This window comes from Anthonomus grandis, chromosome 2 (assembly GCF_022605725.1).
Source record: "Anthonomus grandis grandis chromosome 2, icAntGran1.3, whole genome shotgun sequence".
NCBI classification, from domain to species: Eukaryota; Metazoa; Arthropoda; class Insecta; order Coleoptera; family Curculionidae; genus Anthonomus; species Anthonomus grandis.
The window spans coordinates 12184985-12208647 of NC_065547.1; the positions used below are offsets into that span (position 1 = coordinate 12184985).

The 23663-nt window shown below is 35.2% G+C and overlaps 2 protein-coding genes across 3 annotated transcripts in view; one reads left to right on the top strand and one right to left on the bottom strand.

Annotated features, from left to right (window-relative positions):
* LOC126750535 (limbic system-associated membrane protein-like) overlaps positions 1 to 23663 on the top strand; it is a 524620-nt gene that overhangs the window by 3282 nt on the left and 497675 nt on the right. The gene's annotated exons all lie outside the window — the stretch shown is intronic.
* On the bottom strand, positions 11125 to 11724 carry LOC126750078 (uncharacterized). Its single transcript, XM_050459579.1, has one exon. It carries the CDS (start codon positions 11722 to 11724, stop codon positions 11125 to 11127), a length of 600 nt encoding a protein of 199 aa, XP_050315536.1.

Below are 23663 nucleotides of genomic sequence, written 5' to 3' on the forward strand. Positions count from 1 at the left end.
GTCGTCGTCACTACATGTTAAATAAACTGTGAATTCGTCCTTAATTTCAGGGTCAATTTCCTTTAAAATCGAAATAGGGACTTTATAATCGACGCGAAGAACCTCGAACGATCTAATAACTCTATCTCTACAAGTGCTAAATAAAACTTTTATAGATTGATACTGATTATCGCTTAAGTTTTTATAAATATCAAATTATTTCTTACTTGAATTTTTATACTTTCTGACTGAGGTACCTTTTTCTTTATGACTCTTTTTGATTCCCTGAAAATTTCTTCTTTTAAACATGATAACTTGGCTAAAACGTCCTCAAATGTCACTTTTACGATACTCATAGGTGGCCAATTTAACAAATAATGTTATAATATTAAATACTAATATAAAGCTTAAATTCATTACGTATAGAAGTTTAGGATTGTTTGCTCAGGCAATGGTTTCCTATTATTTGTCTATTTTCAAAATGTTTAACTAAAATCGTACAAAATTATTACCTAACTAAAAAAATGTAATATTTATAAAGCATAACAGCTGACCTATAAATTTACTTCTACTAGAATAATACAATGTCAGCATAATTATATAAAAATTAATTTGTTCTGCGAACTTGACACTATACACTGATACACTGTCGTTACACTGTTGCCCGTGGCTAACGACCTTTGCAAAAATGTATATTATCAGCGTTTTCTACCACGCTTATAGGTTGATTGTTGTTGTCGAAAAAAATGGGCTCTCGCTGGTGCTCTCAGGTTAATGCTCCTACTGATGTCTCTTTTCAAACTCCTTCGGTATAACTTTCGGACACTTAGTACAGTCAGAATAAACACACAGCTCGCAATAATGTACAAAACGGCACGAATATCATGTGGAACTGATGACTGACTGTTTTTCGTCTTCGACTATAAAGTTTGAGTTAACCACACCCGAACTGGTTACATCACTTTCTTTCGATATGGATTTTCCCATAATTACTGGTACTTAGCCATTAATACATAGACTATACTGGGTTTTGCAGTCTGCAGCGGTTTTACTACACGCACGTTTTAAACGTTCCCGAATTTGCCTTGGATCTTTAGGCAGGATCGCCATGTGGAAGGTAGTTACCATAGGGTGTATGAAATAAGACCATAACAAGGTTTGGTAATAGACTGATTTATTATATGCTTGATTCCTCTGAATACAGTTTGGTTGTGACGCGTTATAACAATAACACAACCTCGGAACAAGGTTATAATCGAGGTTATAAAAATATAACATAATATAACAAACCTTGATGGCACCACAATAGGTTTTTTAATCTTAAGGCGTCATTCTTATATTTTCTTGTATTTGTTAATAAGTATTTACTTGGGTCTAAACAGTTTCCGGCATAGCCTGAAGGCTGCATTGACATGGCCTTTTATTTTTTATGTTCTATTACTATCTTCCGTATATATTATTGTAAATCTGTCATGAAAAATATTAAATTTGGTTTATTATTATTAATATTATTATATGGTTCTGACGTATCCAATTCTTGATTTAACTTCATCAGTAATGAATAAAGTAACTGTTATTGTTCCTATGTATTTGTATTTACTGACTTTCTTCACTAGTTCTCCGTTGATGCATAGGTTTTCATGTTGCTGAACTGACTTTGTAATTTTGATCGGTCTTTCTGATATTTAAGGTGAATCTGCTCTCCTCTCTGCTAACCACTATTTGATCAGCCGAGTTCTGTAAATTTTCTATTGTTTCGGCAATAAGTATGATGTCGTCTGCCTACTGTATATTATTATTGTGTATTTCATTCACCTTGTTCTCATTATTCTTTCCTACAGTACTCTCTAAATAATTTCTTCCTAAATAAAGATTTTTACATATACCACATTGTTTTTTTTCTTTGTCTGAGAGTTCATTATCCACTTTGATGTTCCTGTCTAATTGTAGTACAAATTATTTATTATTCCAACATCTTTAAAATCTATATTTTTACTTTTAATTAATTAAATAAGGTGGTTATATCGAACTTTATCAAATGCTTTGTTGTAGTCAAGAAAACAGATAAGTCAAATAAGGATTCTCTTGTTCTCATTGCATTTCTGAAGCCAAATTGGGTCTTGCTAATATCTTGTTCAAATTTCATAAAATTCTCTGATTTATTATCTTTAGGAATATTTTGAGAGGATGACTTATTAAACTGGTAGTTTGACCATTGCTATATTCTTTTGTGTTAAACTTTTGATTAATTTTTGGATAATGTAATAGAAGTAATTTCTATGCTGCATATTGTAATAGAAATATTGGGAGAACTGTATTTCAATAGTTCAACCAATATGCTTATTTGATCTTCTGTGATTAATTTAATCATTTCTGCTGCAATTTCATAAAATCCTGAAAATTTGTTTTTTGCTACTAGATTTTATCATCATTACTGCCTCTATTAATTCTTTTTTTATTATGGTTGGTTAGAATTTTATTTTTGTGTCCTCTTTCACTATTTCTTATTCTCCGTCATTGTCGCATAGTTTCTGGATATAATAAACAACTTTTTATTAAACTCGATGAAGGGCAGCCAAAGCTGTTTGCTTAACCGAGCATACAGAAATCAGCAATACATAATATTATAAATTACATGGTATAAACAGTCTTAATTAGTTACAATAATTATGAATATGAGAAATTTACAAAATTCAATCCAAATATATTTAAAAGTTCACAACCCTGGTATAGAACTATATTTACTCAGCATAAACCCTTTTACGTTTCTCTTAAAACTTGACAAACTACAATTTTGAAGTTTATTATGCAACAAATTGTTATATAACTTTGAAGCAAGAAACGAAAAGCTATGTTGAAACATAGCTATGCGATGCTTTGGTATATTTAAAAGGGTATTTTGACGTGTGATACGATCATGAGTGGAGAATCTAATAGTTAAACGATCTCTAAGATACTCTGGCGCTCCACTAGAGATGATTCTATGAAGAAAGCATGCGAAGTGTACCGTCTCTCGATCCTGCATATTTAACCACTTCAGTGCAGGTAACTTGTATCTGACGTGATCACGGGCCCTTAAATTGTAAATAAAACGTATACATGAATTCTACAAGCGTTGTAATCCTTTTTTTAATGTTACATCCAGGGCTGAGCCATACACAAAATCACAATAAGCAGTATGAGAGAGAACCAATGTTTCGCATAAAACCTTTCTCAACGGCAGTTCGAGTATATCTTTACTTTTGTACAGATTCCGCAATGACATATACGACATTTGAAGGACCCTTGCCAATTGGCTGCAAAATCGTAACTTAGAATCAATTATGAAGCCGAGATTCTTACATTCTCTCACGATCGGGATTAAAGTTTGGGATACATGAATAGCCAAATTATTCGTTGCCCACTCATGATCAATGTATATTACGACTGACTTCGACGGATTTAGTCGCAACCCAATATTTTTAGAATATTCAGCTACTGACTCTAAACACTCATTCAATCTAAGAACAGCTTCGTCCGCATTTGCTTTAGAAAAACTAGTATATATTTGGGTGTCATCCGAGTATCGTTGAATTATACAATTATTGACAATAGAATCCACGTTACACGTATAAATAACAAACAGCAAGGGTCCCAAAATCGATCCCTGTCTCAAAAGGCCTCAAAGATGATTTCCCATCCTCAAAACGCACTGACTGAGTTCTACCTAATAGGTAGCTCTCAAAAAAACGAATGGACGAAAGAGAAAATCCCAAAGAACTCAACTTCGCGCACAGAAGCTTGTGATCTATCGTGTCAAAAGCCTTGCTGTAATCAAGCAGAACCAGTGCTGTAGTATTACCCTTATCAGCTGCTTCATATATGTCGTCTAGAACGCGCAATAAAATAGATGTTGTACTATAGCCTTTACGAAAGCCTGATTGATTAGGGCTAAGGAGAGAGTAGTGCTTTAGATAAGTAGTCACTTAGAGCACACACATAACAAACTTATAGGTCGTAGGTCAGAAAACATTACTAGTTTATTATTTTTGGGCAAAGGAAGAACCACAGATGATTTCCACAGATCAGGGAATTGGCCACACAGAAGGCATTCATTAAAAAGGTGTGTAAGAAAAGGGACTATAACCGGGCAGTAAAGTTTAATCATTTGGATCGGTATACTATCCGACCCACAAGCATTTGATTTAATAGTAAAAATTGCATTTAATACATCAATTTCTAAACACGGTGTAAACCGAAAACTGCTTGTTGGATGTATCTGTTTATATTTATTTATACAAACGTCAGTGATATTTATCGCTAAAGCATCAACTGATTCTATAAAAAAATTGTTTATATCTTCGGGATTCCTTAAATGATTTGGTATTGTTATATTGTGTTTTTGTTTCCCATAAATATTAAGATCATCTAGAGCTTTCCATGTATCTTTACTACTATTATTTCGCGCTACAAATTGGAAATAGGCCATTTTCTCTTTTCGAACAGCATTTGTAAAATAGTTCCTGATCTCTTTATAAGCTTGCCAATCCTCTAGTTTTTTTGTTTGCTTATATTTAGATAGTGTTTTATTTCGCTCCCTTTTCATAATTTTTAATACATCCGTAAACCATGGTGCCTTTGGTTTTGTCACACGTACCTTTTGAATAGGTGCGTGGCAATTAAATAACGCCAATATTTTGTCTGTCATAAACTCTGCTTTTTCATTCATACAAGCAAGATTAAAAATCTTTCCTTAGCCAGTGTTTATCAAGTCAGAGTTAAACGCCTCAAAATCAAAATATTTAAAACTCCTAAATACAACAAATTTAGGCTTTCTGCTAGGTATTCTACATAAGAGTTCACACGATATAAGCTGGTGGTCTGTTAACTCATGCATATCATGATGTTTGATGTCACCGTGAATCATATTAACATTAGACAGAATAAAATAATCCAGCAAAGTACAATTAGTTTTAGAGAGTCGCGTTGGCTCTTTTACGAGTTGCGAGAGAGAAAAGGAATTAAAAAAGATGTCAAGAGTTGAACTATTGAACTATTACAAGCCAAAAAATCGACGTTCATATCACCCATACACACTAACTCATCACACAGAGGAATGACTGCAGCAATAGTCCGTTCAAATGCCGTGATACCATCTAATAAATTAGTTTTAGGCAGACGGTAAAAATTACCAATAGCAACACTTATCCCTCCCACTCTGATCATCACCCAAAATTGCTCAAAGCATTCTACAGATACAGTATCAATTGGTACCGCTGAAAGGTCGTCTCTTATGTATATGCCTACTCCCCCTCCCCGAGATCTCCGATCCTTCCTATAAAATTTAAAACCGTAAATAGCTAAAACCTCATCACTTATCGCGTCGCTCAACCAAGTCTCCGAGACTCCGAGAATATCAAGTTTTAAATTATTTAATTTATCTTTTAAGGCATTTATGCTGGGCAAAAGTGAACGTATGTTAATATGACCTACATTTAAATTTTTTGAGTTAGCCATAACAGAAAAGAATTTCCAATGTATATATAGAATAAAATATGTATCAGTATGAACTTACATCTGAAGAAAAAGGACAATTAATAATATAGAAATAAATAGAACAAAATATTCATGAGGTTAGTTCATTTAGAAAGGCCTCGCTTTTTATAAATATAGCATTTTCTCCGTCATTCTTCCTTGCCAAGACCTTGCCAGTCCGATGCCAGACGTATTTGTATCCCAGTTCCTTTAAAGCCTTGGCCTTTTTGAATAGGCGATAGGTATCCTTAGTTAACTCTTCATCTATGTAGATTGCAGCATCAGATATTCCCAGACCACAAACTCTAGGCGTAATTTTCCCCTTTTGAGACCGAACAGACAGGATGCGGTTTTTAAGTTCTGTGTCTTTTAAAGTTAAAGATATTTTGGTTCCAGCCTTTGTATTAAAAGAATGCACTCTAGCAAAGTCTTCAGGGACCACCTTGACATTCAAAGCAAAACAAAGCTTAACAAGATCCTCAGTGATTACCCTTGTATTACTTTGACCATTAAGGGGAAATCGAGACAGGCAAATATTTTATTGGATTTTTTTCGTATTCTCTAAATCGGCAGCTCTTTCTAGTCTCTCCACTTTTTCTTTTAGTATTTTATTTTCCTTTGATAATTCGGAAAATATTTCAGACATAATTCGATTACGCTCCCTTTCCTCTTCAAATTACTCATTAATGAAATCCATGGATCTTTTCACGTCTCGTACCTCGCTCTGTAGTTCCTTTATCAGCGTCTTAAGTTCCATCATCTCACCTTCGGACTTAGAAGATGAAGCCGGTACCGCGGATAGTCGTCTACTGCTGCTGTCACAATCCTTGCAGACCCAGAGTGTTTTTTGGGCTTGTATCAATCTAGCCTCCACCTCAGTTACGCCTCCACAGTCGAGATGAAACATCGCAGAACAGCGCTCACAGTGCAGCTCAAGACCCCTGCCCACACTTCGGTGACAAACCTTGCAATTTTTATTAGACATGCCCGTAAGGTATATGACGAAAGCAGAATACTTTTGGCAACAATGTCGCATGGGTAATTTATATGCGACTAACTATAAGAAATTAGGTAGAAAAGTTTATAAAGAACCGGCTGCTCAATATGCGCACAAACTCATTTTTCAACACAAAATCGATAGAAAATCCGGTGGCAGACAGAAAAGACGACCGCAATATATTTTCTCTCGCTTCTTATTAAAGAAACCGCCAGAAGAAAGCAGTCGCCGTACTTCGTTTCTTTCTACCTGCCTGGGATTTAAAGCCTATGACGTAGCCTGAAGGCCTACTCAGTGTCGTCTCGTACGGGAAGTGAGTAAATCGTGTAAAAGGCATTTAAAATCTGTTGTGTGTTTTTTTTTAAAGTATAATAGTGAAATAGACTATAGTTTTTTTAGTTAGACTATCCGATTTTTATTGTAAAAGGTAAGTAAAATTGGTTTAAATTATTCAATTGTCTAATAATTTAAAAAAATAAATGAAAATTAATTACTGTTAAAAATTATATTAGTTAAAATACACTTTGATTTTAAGTGACAAAATAATAGGTATTTAACTTGTAGGTATATATGTACAGCCTAGAGTGTGCATGTGTATATTAATTTTTTTACTTTCTAATTTTTTTTTTAGATGTCACCTAAGAAAATAGGCAAACAAGGACAAATAATTCACAGCCAAGGGAGAGAGATTATTTCAGTTAATTCCGTCCTAGTATTAGACAATGCAGCTTATCGCAATGTGCCTGTAGTCAAGAATGTTACATCTGGAAGTAAAAAGCAGGAAATAGTTGACTGGCTCAAGGAACGTAATTTTACATTTGATGCAAAACTCACCAAAACAGAGTTATATAAAATAGTGTCTGAAAATAAAAAAAGTATCCCGTAAAAACCAAGTTGGACGACCTAATGGAAAAGTATGGACACATTGTGTTACGTTTGCCTCCATACCACCCAGAACATAATCCGATAGAAAAAAATTTGGGCAACTGTTAAGAATTAGGTGGCAAACAGAAATTCCACTTTTAAATTGGCGGATGTCGAAACTTTGACAAGGCAGAAATTTGCGGAAATTTCGAATGATGAGTGGATAAATATTTGCAACCATATAGACAACATAGAAAAACAATATTTCGAAAGTCATCACCTTTTCGATGAAGCATTGGATTCTTTAAAATTTACAGTAAATACAGGCTCATCTGATGAAGAGATCGAATGGTCTTCATCGGATGAATCTGATTTAGGTTGTAATACACTATCTGATAATATGTAAAATAATGAAATATAACTTTAAGCTTATACCAATTTGTTTCTTTACACAAGTCGTTTAAAATACCTAATCCTTAAAAAAATGCGAATAAAGAATAATTTTCAGAAGAACCTATTTGAAGTCCTATTTTAAAAATAATTAGCGAACTGCATCCTCCTGTAAGTAAAACTATTTTTTATTAGATTTTTTATGGGCACATCACAATGCTAAAAAATATAATTTTAATTTATCTACATTTTTTTAAACGAATCTCGGAGCAATTAAATTCAAATATATGCATTCTTAGTTGGTATTTCATACTAAATCAAACACACTTATAATATCGCCAGCTAGACCTACTAAAAATTTAGGGCTATTTAAACTCTAGTACAAATAAATATTAATAATTTCAACAAGTTTGCCGCCTCCACTGTCTTCAGACCTCAACATAGTCATCTGACCCTATCGATAGAATAACGAGATGCGCGGATTTTGCCGCCTGTTGATGTCACCGGTTCTTTGTAAACTTTTTTAACTATACCAAACAGTCTAAAGTCCAATATGCCGTGCTAAATCTCGGTAGTTTACAGGTTATTCATAAAAAAAACCTTACAAAACCAGGAATAGCTTACCAGTTACAGGTTCTTTTACAAGAAGGTATCACTCTAATTCGAAGATGCGATAATAATAAAGGTTAATTGCTTCAAAAAACAGCTTTTGAGCAGGACCACAATAAACAAACAAACACACAGCTAGGCGCACCGTTGCCGTATCTCCTATATACTGATTCCATCAAACTAGCAATAATTTCCGTGAGTATCTGGGATTATTTTTTTATCTCTTTCCAGCAAGATATCGCTTTGATGTTATCTTTTTATATCAGCTAACTTCATATTTTTTTATAAAGGTTAAAATCATCGTGTTTTATTAGCAAATCTTTTATTTCTCTAAATTTTTCTCTATTCTTTTCCTTATCTCTTTATGTATATATGGGTTGTTTTCTATATTTAAAAAACGATCTTCTTTCTTTAGCTTTAAATTTTGTCAGTCTTCCATGGTTTTTATTTGCAAATAAAATTGTTTGCAGTAACTCTTTTGCTGAAGTTTTGCGATATATTTGGATCCTCATTCGGTTCAGCTTTGATCTTACTTAGTTCGGTGTTAATATTCTTGGTCAACTGCATTTTTTGAACATGACTTTTTTGATGACATTTTCAACTAAGCATTTTTATTTTGCTGAAATTTTAATTACCAACATATAATTTTATTTCTATCTCTTACCTTTAATTCAAAATGCTTCTTTAAAACATATTCTGTGCCTATTTAGGCATAATGTTCCAAATATTTCTATATCGATAATGTACATTTTTTCGAGACCATACTTATATTATTATGAATATTTTAACCGTATTTGCTGATATGCATTTACATAATTAGGGTATTATAGGATAAGACCATAAATAGTACACTTAATTAAGTTTGATTTTCTTTTTACAAAACTACCTTACAGTCATCTCACTATTAACTTTAAATATTTTCATTTAAATAGATTAAATATAAGTTTTTGTTAATAAAAATAAATAATTTAATTTGTCTTTAAAATAAAAAAATATGAATTTCTAGATATTTTAATATTAATTAAGAACTTTATAATTAATAAAGTTTTTATAGTTTTGATAATATTTCAAAAGTAGTCAATAAAAATTAGTAAATGTAGGCTTATAAATGAAAAAAATTACTTTTCACTTTCTTTTGTTAGAAGTATAGTTATGTTATATATTATTATAACTTTTAAAATTTCGAAAAAAAAAATATACTAATTTTTTCGCATTTTACAACAGCAGTATAAACAATGTTTCAAATCCTAATTAGGTACATTTAAAGGTAATTTATTTTTAAATTTTAATTAATTTTAGAAATGTTAATAAAAATAATAATAAGCATTGTCTTATTTTGCCTTTAAGCACCTTACTATGCTTAATGATTGATTCCCCAACCGGTATATCGATAGCACAGATTTTCCCGCAACTATTTACTCTATAATGATAATAGAAGCTAAGAATATAAAAATGATATATTTAATTAAATTAAAGCTAAAATATTTAATTTTTTTTACAAAACTCTTACATCTCCCTTTAAGGGCAGCCAAGTAAGTCGTCAATAAAAAAAAATATAAACAGATTTGCTTCACTGGATTATCGAAAGTCGTTTTTTTCCAGAAACTCTTTAAATAATTTCACCCTTATTAGAAGCTAGTGGATTTACATAATTTTTATGCACCCCTCAAATTTGCCAATTTCGTATTAATCTGCTAGACTGAATAAAATAAAAGTGTAGTTTTCGATAGATAAATCAACCCGGATAGATAATAAATGTCCTGATAACGCGTCTGTCCCCTTTACATTAGTATAATAAACTCATATATAAGAACTTGTGTCGAATTCAATAAAGGATAATAAAAATCTATGGTTAGTAGGGTAATTTTACTAAAACTCCGATTTCTTTTGTATGTACATTCTATACAGTCGAAATTCATTTATTTTTTCATCAAAATAGAAAGTGGGAATTTAAAAATAAAAAATGTCTTCTTATAGGAATATTATTCTACCATATGGGTTTAATAAAAGTCGTCCCGCTAAGCGAATATATATTTATACAGTATAAAGCTGGGAAAATGCATATTTCATGTTCCTGTAAATAAAATATAACCGGAAAATACTAGGGATTCACGCAGCGCGATACTGTTATTGTGCGACTGTTTTATAGTAGTTTTCCTTGTGACAAAAATGTTTAAAAGGAGTTTTTTTTGAGGCCCACCCGATGGGTGAGAACCATATGCACTTATTTACGACCATGTAGGAAAATTAGGTTAGAAGTTAAGTTTGAGGGATATAGGTGGAAATTATTGAATTATCAGTGGATAACTGGGGATTGAAATGAAACGACACGCGGTTCAGATAAGATCATGACAACTACTACTTTATTGTAAATTAATACTGACAGTTTATGTTACAAGCGGTTAGGCAACACGACATACTGAGTACGGCACTTTTACTCAAACTACCACTAGATAGCGTTAATAGGTTTAGATATCTAATATTAACACTCCCACTTATCTAAACCAATTAATCACAGGTTAATCTAAGTTCACTGTAAACATCTAACAACCTAAGCCTAATTCTGTCGTAAACCTAGCATGCTTTACAGAACATAATGCTTTTGTTAGGACATCCGCCAGCATTTCATCCGTAGATAAGTAATTTAACTCTACAAAACCATTTGCAATTAATTCTCGGACAAAATGGTAACGAACGTCTATATTTTTAGAACGCTTGTGACATATAGTTAAAAGCTAATTTTTGTGCACTTTGGTTATCATTAATTACCCTTACGCACAAAACTTATCGAGAATTTCAGATAATAAATTCCTTAAAAATACAGTTTCTTTAGAAGCTTCTGTAATATTCATATACTCGGCTTCAGTACTACTTAATGCCACCGTTTTTTGCTCGTTACACTCCCATGAAATAGACCCACCAGACAACATAAACACAAACCCTGTATATGACCGCCTATCTATTTCATTACTTGCAAAATCTGCATCAACATATCCCCTTAAGTCATAATTGCTATCTCTTTTACAAGCTAAACAATATCCCTTAGTCCCCTGCAAATACCTAAGTAACCTCTTAGCACACTTCCAACGTTGTTCGGTATAGCAATTATTGAACTGACTCAAAAAATTGACAGCAAATGTAATATCTGGCCTTGTTAATACTGAAATATACACAAGGCTACTCAAGAACTGTTGATAAGGGAGTTCCTTTTGATAAACACTAGGATCTGGCTTATCAAAGCAAAGTCCCTTTTCCATGGGTGTATTTACTGGCTTACAATCGCCCATATTAAACCTATCTAGAACCTGATTTATATACTGTTCTTGGTCTAATAAGATTTCACTTTTATCATCATTTATTCTAACCCTCATGCCTAAACATTGTTTAACCTGGCCTAAATCCTTGATTTTAAATTTTCTAGTTAAATGACCGCTGACAAAATCAATTTTATCTATACAGTTAGAAAATAAAAAAAATCGTCAACGTATACCGCAATGATTGAAATGAAATTACCTATACGTTTTATAAATAAACATGACTCATTATCACATCTTTTTATACTCTAAACCTATAAGTACAAGTTCAACTTCTTTATACCACACACAAGCAGATTGTTTCAAGCCATAAATAGCACGATTTAATTTTAACACACTCTTTTCATTTGTGCTGATTTTACTATCAAAACACTCTGGTATTTCCATGAAAACCTCTTCTTCCAGTTTGCCATTTAAAAAGGCTGTAACAACATCCAAATAGATTATTTCAAACTGAAATTGCACAGACAGTGCTAGTAACAACCTTAAAGTTGAATGTTTTACTACTGGGGAGAAGATTTCATCGAAATCTATACCCTGTTTTTGACTAAATCCCTTGGCAACTAATCTAGCTCTATAAGTGACACTATCATTATCATTACTATACTTAGTTTTAAAGACCTACTTACACTTCACTGGTGTATGTCCACAATGTCCTATGCGCAGTTCTCACTAAAGCTGTCCATTTCCCTGGTCATAGCTTGTAACCACTGGCTGCGGTTAGGACTGGAAAGAGCCTCCTGGACCGTCACTGGATCTCCCACTGGAACTGAACCCTCTGGCCTCCCTGTAAAGTAGCTGACAGTCATCCCATGTCCTTGCCTTTCTGCGCCTTTCAGATTTCCGAACAGCCTCTTCCGCAGCAGGAACATCCTGTTCTGGGGTGTAGCTCGGATCACTCTCATCACATACCTCGTCCTCAGTCTCCCACTTAGACAGCACAGGTGTTTCAAATATAGAGCAGGTTTCCTCCTGAATCTGGAAACGAGCACCATTCAAAATCTTTTCCATGATATGGACATCTCGGCTTGTACATATTTGCCTTGCAGTAGGGTTATACAACCTATAGCCCTTTGTGGTATCAGAAAATCCCACCAATACCAGCTTCTCTGATTTTCTGTCCCACTTCACCCTCTTTTCCTTAGGAATATGTGTCATGGCTGTACTGCCAAACACTCTGACATGACTTAGGTTGGGTTTCCTTAGCATAAAACGTTTTAGGTAATACATACTTACAAGAGATCTGTTTCTAAGATAGCAGGCTGTGTTGACAGCCTCTGCCCAAAAATTCTTTTAATGATCAGCCACGTAAAGAAGACACCTAGCCTTCTCAACCAATGTCCTGTTTAGTCGCTCGGAGAGCCCATTCTGCTGGGGTGTGTACGAGTTTGTGGTTTGGTGTATTATTTCTTGCTTCTTCAGATACATCTGGAATTCACCACCAATGTATTCGCCACCATTGTCGGTACGCAACACCTTCACCTTCCGGTCCAGCTGTTTCTCAATTAAACGTTGAAACTCCTTAAACTTCTCGAACGTTTCATCCTTCGTCTTAAGGAAATACACAAACGACATACGGGTATGATCATCCTGCATGGTCAAGAAATACCTCGGGTCTCCTATAGATGGTGTCTCCATCGGCCCCGCCAAATCACTGTGGATGATATCTAGCGCCCCTGTAGCTTTGGTACCTTTATGGCTAAAAGGTTGTCTGGAATGCTTACCCTTGCAGCGCACCATACAGTTCTGTGTGTCAATCTCTACCCGACCAGGATAATCAATGCCATCAACTATACCATCCTTCATCTTGTTTAAAAAGGTTGAATCTATATGTCCGAGCCTCCTATGCCAAATTTCACCACTGGTGACTTGTCCAGCAAAACTATCTCCTGAACATGTAGTGTCTAGCTTGTAAACCCCAATACTTAAAAATGCTTTAGCCACAAGAACATTTCTACTGTTGAAAATCCTGCAACAGTCCTGCCCAAAATCAACATGATTGCCCCTTGCTATTAACTGGCTGACTGAAATTAAGTTTGTTGTTAATTCAGATACATACTGAACATCTTTTACCTCAATTTCAACATTATTACTGCATACATTTGTGTAAATATTCACATCACCACAGCTGTGCACCGGCAGCTTCGTACTGTTAGCCACAACAATTTCTTTCAGGAATGGAGCTCTTGTATTCTCAAGCCAATCTTGCCTACACGTAAGGTGTACACTGGCACCTGAATCTAAGTACCATTCCATGTTCTTATACTGGGCACTCAAAAACACAACATTAAACGCACTTTTAAACTGATTTGGACTCTCCTTGTTCGTTTTTTGAGCAACTTGTGGGCACTTCGACATGTAATGTTCCGCTTTTTTGCACCGGCAACAGATTACTTCACTTAAATCCCGTTTTTTAACAGAATTTGTGCTTTCACAACTTTCCTTGCGTTTATTTTTGTTTCTATTTACATTCTGTTGACGTTTGGGAAACCCAGCGCCCCCTATAAAAGCACCAGCTGACGAGGAAGTCGCGAATCTGCTGCCATCTGGCTGCATATCGAGCAACTTTGTCTTAATGGCATCGACGGTAATATCGATCCCGCTTTGCTATCCGCTTTGCTATCCAGCGCCATCACCATCGGAGCGAAATGTTCAGGCAACCGTATTTGTATATAGGCAATAGTATTTGTCAACAACGATTTGAGTTGCCAGCGGGAGGAAACGCTTAAATCTGCGGACTTCGACGTCATGTGGTTCAAAATAATAGCCAGTGGTGCCACGAAATTTGTCTGCTGTATCTACAGACCACCAAGTGATACCCAATATAGACGGCTCTTTTTGAACCTGGTTGATTGCATTAACCATCTGCAAATTGACTACCCAAGCGCAGAAATCATCGTCATGGGTGATTTTAACGTTCACAATATCAACTGGCTGCGCTTCTGCAACAAGAACGACGACGAAGGACGGAAGCTGAGCTATTTGCTACCATATGCGGGCTTACGCAGCTTGTGGAGGAACCTACCAGAATCCCCGATCGAGACGGCGAGTTCGCGAGTCTCCTAGATCTGGTCTTGGCTTCAGACCCTGACTCGTACACTGTATCAGTACATGCCCCCCTAGGAACATCGGACCACAAATTGATAACAGTCTCTTGCCAGTTGGAGGTTAAAACGCAGGATCCTCTGATGCCGCGGAAGGTATGGCACTATAAATCAGCAGAGTGGAACCATCTTCGGGAATTTTATCGCTCATTCCCTTGGAAAGAAGTCTGCTTTAGAACCAATAACATCTCAGAATGTGCAAACCAAATTACAGAAACGATCTTGGCAGGTATGGAAGCTTATATCCCTTTTTCTACTAAATGCGGATCAAACAACAAGCAATGGTTCAACCTGAATTGCAAAAAGGCAGTAAACACAAAAACGCAGCATATCGCAAATGGCGTCAACATCCTTCCATCGAAAATCGGAGGAACTTTTTAGCCTCCAGAAATAGCTGCAAGCGAATTATTGATGAATGCAAAGAGAGTCACAACAATAGGATCAAAAAAAAACTGCTAAACTGCCCAAATGGAACAAGATCTTCCTGGTCGGTCTCGAAAGCCGTTAGTCAAGGATTTGCTAAGTCGGCCTTGCCACCCCTAACAGCAGATGATGGTTCTATCGCGGTAACAGCAAGGGAAAAAGCCAACTTACTGGGTAAACTCTTCGTGTCCAATTCTACTCTGCACTCGCAAGGCAAAACACCGCCATATTTACCAAGGGTGAATTCATTGATAGGAGAAATTTCGTTTCCCCAAACGAATTATAAATAAAATTCTTAAAAGCGTAGACACCAACAAAGCTTCTGGACCCGATGGAATTCCAGCCCTAATACTAAAACGTTGTGCAGACGAATTGACTCCTCCCTTATGAAGACTGTTCACGGCATCGCATAAGCAGGGTCATTTTCCAACAAGCTGGAAAACTGCTCGAGTGCAAGCTGTACCCAAAAAGGGTAAGAAGACGATGCCCTCCAATTACCGCCCGATTGCACTAGTTCCAGTAATATCGAAGATTATGGAGAAGGCAGTCAACCAACAACTGTTAAGATATCTGAAATCATTTGGACTAATCAGCGATCATCAATACGGCTTCCGAAAGCTTAGATCCACCGGCGATCTTCTGGCTTACGTCACACACTTGTGGACGGAGGCCATGGAGAAGCACGGCGCGTCCCGCTCAGTCGCTTTTGACATTTCCAAGGCTTTTGACACAGTGTGGCATGAGGGACTACTAACCAAGCTCTCCTCAATCGGCATACAAAACTCATTATTGAATTGGATCAAAAGTTTTCTTGAACAACGAACAATCCAAGTAGCCGTCGATGGATACCTCTCCGAAAAATTTAACATTAACGCTGGAGTCCCTCAAGGATGCATTCTATCCCCCACCCTTTTCTTGATATATATGAACTTAACGTCGAAGTGTTCTCTGAACCAGTTCCGCTGTACCGAGTGCACCAGTGCGACCGACCATGCTGTCCTTCTACCCGACGACCGAGTCTGCCATGGCTCACAAACTAGATGATTTGCTAGAAACCACTGTCAATCCAATCTACACAGCTTTGCGGACGATAGCACACTTATTTCCACATTTAAGTCCGCCAAACCAACGACAGCCGCAAGTTCTCAAAACCTTAGGCAGCAACAAGTAGCTTCAACCAAGAACGATATTAGAGCAATTTTGGAGTGGGGCGGTAACAATCTGGCCAATTTTAACGCTAAAAAAATGCAGGCTGCAGTATTTACGATGAAGACTAACCTTGGTGGCCCGGAGCTGGTTATGGTAGGGAAAACATTGCCAACGAAATCATCTTTACATCTTCTAGGAGTCGAGGTCACCAACAGTGTGTCCTGGCATGACCACGTTGCGGAGGTCGCCAGGGCGGCTTCCAAAAAACTCGGAGTGCTTTTCAAAACGAAAAAACTGTATACACCAGAACAGCTGCTGACTCTTTATAAGGCTCAAATACGCCCTTCCCTCGAGTATTGCTCGCATGTCTGGAGCTCTGCACCCAAGCATAGTTTAAACCTGCTGGATTCTATACAGAAGAGAGCTATTCATCTTATCGACAAACCAGAACTGACAAAGAGTCTGGATAGTCTGGAGCACAGGAGAAAGGTGGCTGATCTCTGTTTATTCTACCGTTATTATCACGGTAAGTGCTCCTCTGAGCTGGCAAGCCTGATTCCACCCAGGGCTGTTCTGGCAAGAAGGACGCGTCTAGCAGTTGCGGCTCATCAACATCGAGTCCACCTGCCTACCCCAAGGACGTCGCTGTATCGGGACTCATTCATCTCGAGAACATCTTCTTTGTGGAACGGGCTTCTACCTCACATATTTCCCGATCGCATACAACCTACAGCGATTCAAGATAAATGCCCACAAATATCTTCGCGCAAGCACCACTCCAAGAGTGACATAGGACTTTCCTCTTGTGCTTGTGTGTACCATAAAAAAAAAAAAAAAACCTTGCCAACATTAAACTGCCTATTAGCTCAGAATTCAACTTGAGCCCCGTACGACCAAGTTTCTGGGACGTTTCGATAATTTGGTTCACGTATTCTTCCATGGAGCTACAGTTTTCCAATAGCAACGAAATTAAACTTCGAAGAAGTCCAATCTTTCTCGTAAAGCCCTTGTTTTCATAGAGATCTTTTAGTTTGTCCCACACATCTTTTGCTGTGGTCGCCTCATTAACATGGACGTATAAAGAAGGATCAATGGACAAAACAATCTTGGCCTTGCACTTGTACGGAATCGGTCTCGGTTCCAGCTATGCAATTACTTAGGCTTTCTAAAACTAGGAAATTTTCCATCGCGAAGCACCATTCTTCATAGTTTTCGCGGCCATGAAACTTCGAAATTGACGACAAATAGTTGTTTACTGCCATCTTGAAAACTGCGACACTGCAACACCGCGGTGAACAAGACCCGGCGCGACGCTTTTCCAGCACAACTATACTGTTTTTCGACCAAAACTAGTCGTTTTCTACACGAAAACTGAACAAACTCGCGTAACTTCGTTATTATATCGCCCTGGGCCCATAACCTATTGAATTATCAGTGGCTAATTGGGGATTGAAATGAAACGACACGCGGTTCAGATAAGCTCATGACAACTACTACTTTATTGTAAATTAATACTGACAGTTTATGTTACAAGCGGTTAGGCAACACGACATACTGAGTACGGCACTTTTACTCAAACTACCACTAGATAGCGTTAATAGGTTTAGATATCTTATATTAACAGAAAGTAGCACTTTCCGCATATGGATGATAAGAAAACATTTATTAAACTTTAAAAGGTTTGAAAACGAGGATAGAAAGTCTAGTAATTTTTCGCGATTAAACTTCTGAAGATTTTAATAAAGGTTTTTAACTGAGCAAAAACTGATGAATACTAATAGAGCACTATTGGACACTTAGTTGTCGTTCAAGAGTGGTAGCGCCGTATCAGTTAAATGTGAACTGTTCATTGTACTATTAGAAAAAAAGACTGTTCAGTCTACTATGTGCAATTTTAAAGTCCATTGCTGGTGATAACTGATGGATCATCACAGATAGTTAGAATTAATTTTACCATGTAAAACATTTAAACTTTCAAACATACATATAAAAATATCTGTGTCATAAACTCTATTATATTTCCTACATCTGGAAATATTGGGAATTCATGGTTGAATGAAATAAATAACTTTTTCCCATTTAAATTTATTTTTATTTATTTGTGCACAAATAGATACGTACGTAAGTGATATGTGACGTGGGAATTAATTCCTACAGTATAGTAACGTAATAGTTAAATTACGTTAGTCCATTTCTTTAGAATTAACCAGCGTACTAATGCAAATGAGTTGAAATATGTGGACTTTGATATTACATTTTTGACTCAGCACATTTGGTTGAAAAGCGAGAAAGTTGTTTTTTTGACTAATATAGACTAGTAAAAAATTATTAAACAAAATCGACAAATAAGCGTCGGCTATAATTTCCTTGCTGAAAAATCTTTTAAATATTTTTCCAAGTATAATTAGGCAATGTGTATATATACGTATAATATATATAATTGGAAGATGACGATTTAGACCTGACTACAAGCGCAGAACATATAAATTATAAAAAAATCGTTATCGGTCAAAAGAGTCCAATTCCAACAAACAAGGTAACTTATATAAACTAACACACTAAATTTTATAAGGTGAATAATATAAATTGTATATTAACTATTTTTAACAGAACGAAGATAATAAAAACCGATATTCATATAAATCATTTTACATAAGATTACTATTATTACACTTCATAACTATATGCTTGTAATTCAATAAGCACTCGATTAATAAGACCAGTATTTGATATGAATTTTACATTATTTTCATTGATTTACTAGTGCCACTATTGGGAACTGATGGGCACAAATACTAATGGCAAAAATTAATAGTGCTGTATCAGTTCCTATAAGTGTTTTTCCGTACGAGTTCTGATGCCGACTTCCTATTGAAGGTTGACGACTACATTGCTGAATGTGTCGCTGTCTTATGCCACATGAACCAGTTCTTAAACATTCATTCCTATCCACTCTCTTATATTACAAAGCCAGATTTTTTCTTTCTTCCTATTTCTTTCTGTCCTTCTATTCTTTGCTATATCATGTCTTGTAGTAGTATATATTTGTCGTTGCACAGAATATGATCTATGTAAGCTGTTTTATAAATCTTAATAATCTTTAGTAGTTTTTTATGTCAAATGTGTCTTAGTACTTCTTTATTCAATATTCTGTGTCCAGCAACGGTACTCTCTAACTCGATAAACATAGAAATAGACAAGAAAAAATATAGAAAGAATATCTTTAATAGAAGAAGAATATCTTTCTATGCGCGATTAGCACTTGCTAACCTTTTCTCTATGTCACTTGGCATCGTTTGGCTTTAGACATTCTTATACTACCCAATCTACAAACATTAGCCTATTTTTATAGCTAATGGGATTTTTCACAGCCCATAATGTCAATTACTGAAATGTCATTCGACATTATCGATCATTTAAGTAATAAGTATGCTTTGTTATTGTTTCTGTTTTCATCCTATATCCATTAGGGATGCCGAGAAGGGAAAAATTTTCTTATAGATTTTTGAAGTAATTTTAGGTATCAATAAGACGGCGAATTTTATGATGGATCCTCCTAATTTTATCTTATCTCTTTCCTAGTGTGTATTTATAATAGCTTAATATAAAATATTTTCTTTTTTTTATTTAAATATATTTACTATTAAATTTATATTTTAATATTTGTCTTAAAATATAGATTTAAGATAATAATATTATTAATTTTGCCTTAGAAATGGAAGAGAAAGAACAAACGATTGAATTAAGGATAAAAGGATCATCTATATATATTAGTAAGTTTCATTTAGAATCACTTTCAAACCGACCCTATTCCCTTTATCACTTCTTAAAAACGTTGTTCCTTGCACAATGGGGCTTAATAGTCTAATTAAAAAGAGACGAAAGTAATAGCAAGACCATATAGTCTCTTTCTATAATTTTTTTCCGAAGGTTGGCGACGGCAACTCGAACTCTACCCGATCGAAACCAGTTGAGATTGAGAGTAGAGTTTAGACTTTTTTTCTATAATAGAAAGAAATTTTCTTTCTATCAAGTTAGAGAGTTCGCTCGCTGGGTATCCTTAGCATGCGTCTATATATCCACATGTCAATCGATTCCAACTTTTTGATATTTTAGGCTTTTAAGGTCCAGGCTTCTACTTTATGCAGTAACACTGACTACACATAATACCATGAACGAGTAACCTTATGAACCTTAGTTTAATTCGTAGGTACAAACTGTTGTTTGCAAACATTGAAAAGTAAGAAATTAGTGTCTCTTGTACATTTGTATTCTGTTCTTGATTTCTTCATCTGGATTAATGACTGTTCCTGAATATTTGTATTTTTTGACTTGCCTCACTAGTACGGTGAATATTAGGGTTTTTATGTAATACCATGAATTTTTTTCGTACGTTGATTCTAGTAAGTTCTACTTCTTTGAATGCTCGGTTAACTCTCTCTAGTAAATAAAAAAGACAAATACATTTTTATTATACTTTCTACACTTTTGTAGTAATACTTTAAGGGCGAAGAAAGCCTCTCTAATTCTATATCCCTTATTCAAACCAGACTGCATCCCATCTGGTTGTTCTTCAGATTTGCGGTATATTCTCTGTTGGATAATTTTTAGGAGGATTTTTAAGGTGTGAGTCAACAGTGTGATCATGCTATAATCATCGCATGATTTAGGATTATTTTAATTATAACTAACTTAAGCCACTCTCTTGAAGTATTCGCCGTTTTATATATTCTACCTAGGTAGTCGGTAAGGCTGGTCACAACTCCTGGAACAACCCCTAGAAGTTTGATCCCATAGTCTGAAACATCCTGTATACAGTGACCGCATAAATTCGATAAAAATTAGAGACATGATTTTTTAAGAAAACGTTTGGACCCATCGATTTTTATTTTAAGTTGCGCATTATTTCACATAAATTTCTGTATACAGGGTGGAACAAAAAAAAATATATGACGTCATCGGTAATTTTTTTAAATAGAATGCTATATTTTTTATTACATTTATGAAATTTAGGCGATATTCCAAGCAAGTTTCATAAAACACACCTTACCTCAAAACCCAACTGTTTCAGAAATATTAACATTTAACCAATGAGAAAGCCAGTAAGTATGTCTATTTACAAATTAAGATAAAATGGAGGATAAAATGTTATAAACTGTGACAACTCTTATTAATGTATCAAGTGTTTAAACTGATCACCATTTACTTCTTAGCAGAAAGCAAGACAGTTTACAAATTTATGTAAAACACTATCAATTATTTCGGGTGATATAAGTCTAATTTCATATCTAATTCTATCTTTCAAATCTTCTACGTTGTGCAGGTACCCCAATAGAAAATAGTCGCAGGGATTTAGGTCTTGTGACCTGGCCAGCCACTCTATTGGCCCTCTTCGTCCTATCCATCTTCGTGGGAACACTGTATCCAAGTAATTACGGACATCTCGAAAGAAATATCGCGGTGCGCCGTCTTGCTGAAACCACAAATTATCTATCGGGACAGCAGGGTCTTGTTCATCTGGGTATAGGGCAGCCATAGCAGGGAAAATTCGTTGTCCTGTTAGGTCTTCTTCGAAAAAGTATGGTCCTATTACTTCATTTTCCACGATACCAGCCCAAACATTAATAGATTTACGGTACTCTGTATGAGCCACAGTTGCCCAGTGTGGATTTGACACTGACTAGTACTGACAATTTTGCTGATTTACGACACCGTTTAAACAAAAAGTTGCTTGATCCGAAAACAAAACTCGTAACACAAACTGACGGTTATTATTGCAAATGTTTCGTTCTCTCTCCTTTTGTTACTTTTTGCTAATTTTACTTATTTTTTGTTAACATTAGTTTTCTTTAAAGTTTAAGATATTTAATAATAAGTTCGGTAATACTTTGTTTATTTTGGTTTATTTACATTGATTTTGCATATAAAAGTTCACCCGGTATAACACACGCGTTTCTTGGTAAATTGTTAATATTTAAACTCGACCTATCTTACATTTCCTTACTCTCTTACTCCAATGTTCCTTCCATAAAGCCTTGCTCTTTTATCCTACTTTACCTTATGGATCCCTCGGGGCGAGAGGAGAAGCTATTTGACCGAGGTCATCTGCCAAAAACTTAAAATACGGAACAGGTGTGCGATACCGGAAAGTAGTAGGACTACGGAAATTATTGAAACGGTACCTAAATCTCATGCGAGATAATACCGAAGTGCATCACGTCTTTGTCGATTTAATGAAAGCTGATTGGGGTGTTCCTTATATCAACATCCTTTACTTCATTTATTACTAGGGTAAGTCGAGTAATTTTTTTTCCTTTTACGTTAAATTGTCTCTTCTTATTTTGCTTCTATTTTATTTCGCTTATTACATAGTCACTAAGGGTGTGCGTCGAAAACAGAGGAGTCACCTTATTTCAGTGTGACTGAAGCAGCGTCCCTATTTTTTTACAGTCTGGCCTTGATAACTTGATAAATAATTAAGATCGAAATAACCTTGATTTAAGTAATTAAACATATAATATAAACAGGCCCGAAACAGCAAATGTTCATTATTTGCTCGCAAAATTGGTTTCTTCGATCAGGATCGTCCTCGTTTAATTCGTGTATTACTCTAATTTAATAAGAGTGGTATTCATTTGCATTTAAGATGCGTCTTACTGACGTTCCGGCTATATTATTATCTACTGAAATTTGTGAAGTTGCATTGTTTGGATTTTCTTCGACGAAGAGCAGAACGTTTAATTTTGTTTCTTCAGAAATTTTTGGACGACCTGATCTTGGCAAATCCCTAACATGACCTGAAGTTATGAATTTGTGCTCTATTCTACTAACTGTTGACTGAGAAATAGAATGGGTATTTGGCAGTAAACAGTTCACTTACTTCTTTTTGCGTGCGCACTCGATCCCCGTACCCTAGCATCATCAAAATTTCAATTCGTTGGGTTTCCGTTAAATTAGCCATAATTTATTCTGATAAAAAATTTTAATTTTCGAACTGACAGTCACATTCAAAAATGGAGATTCTTTACAAGTGCAACCATGAAAATAGAAACAATTGGCAGTGTTTATAACATTATTTTTATCCTCGATTTTACCTTAATTTGTAAATAGACGTACTTATTTGTTTTCTTGTTATTTAAATATAAATATTTCGGAAACAGTTGAGTTTTGGGATAAGGTGTGTTATATGAAGCTTGCTTGTAATTTCGGCTATATTTCATAAATGCAATAAAAAATGTAGCATTCGATTTAAAAAAAATGACCGATAACGTCATATCTTTTTTTTTGTTCCACCCTGTATACAAAAATTTATGTGAAATA

Excerpts from the sequence above, each read along its gene's own strand:
- LOC126750078 (XM_050459579.1), bottom strand. The coding sequence starts at position 11,724 with ATGAGGGTTAGAATAAATGATGATAAAAGTGAAATCTTATTAGACCAA.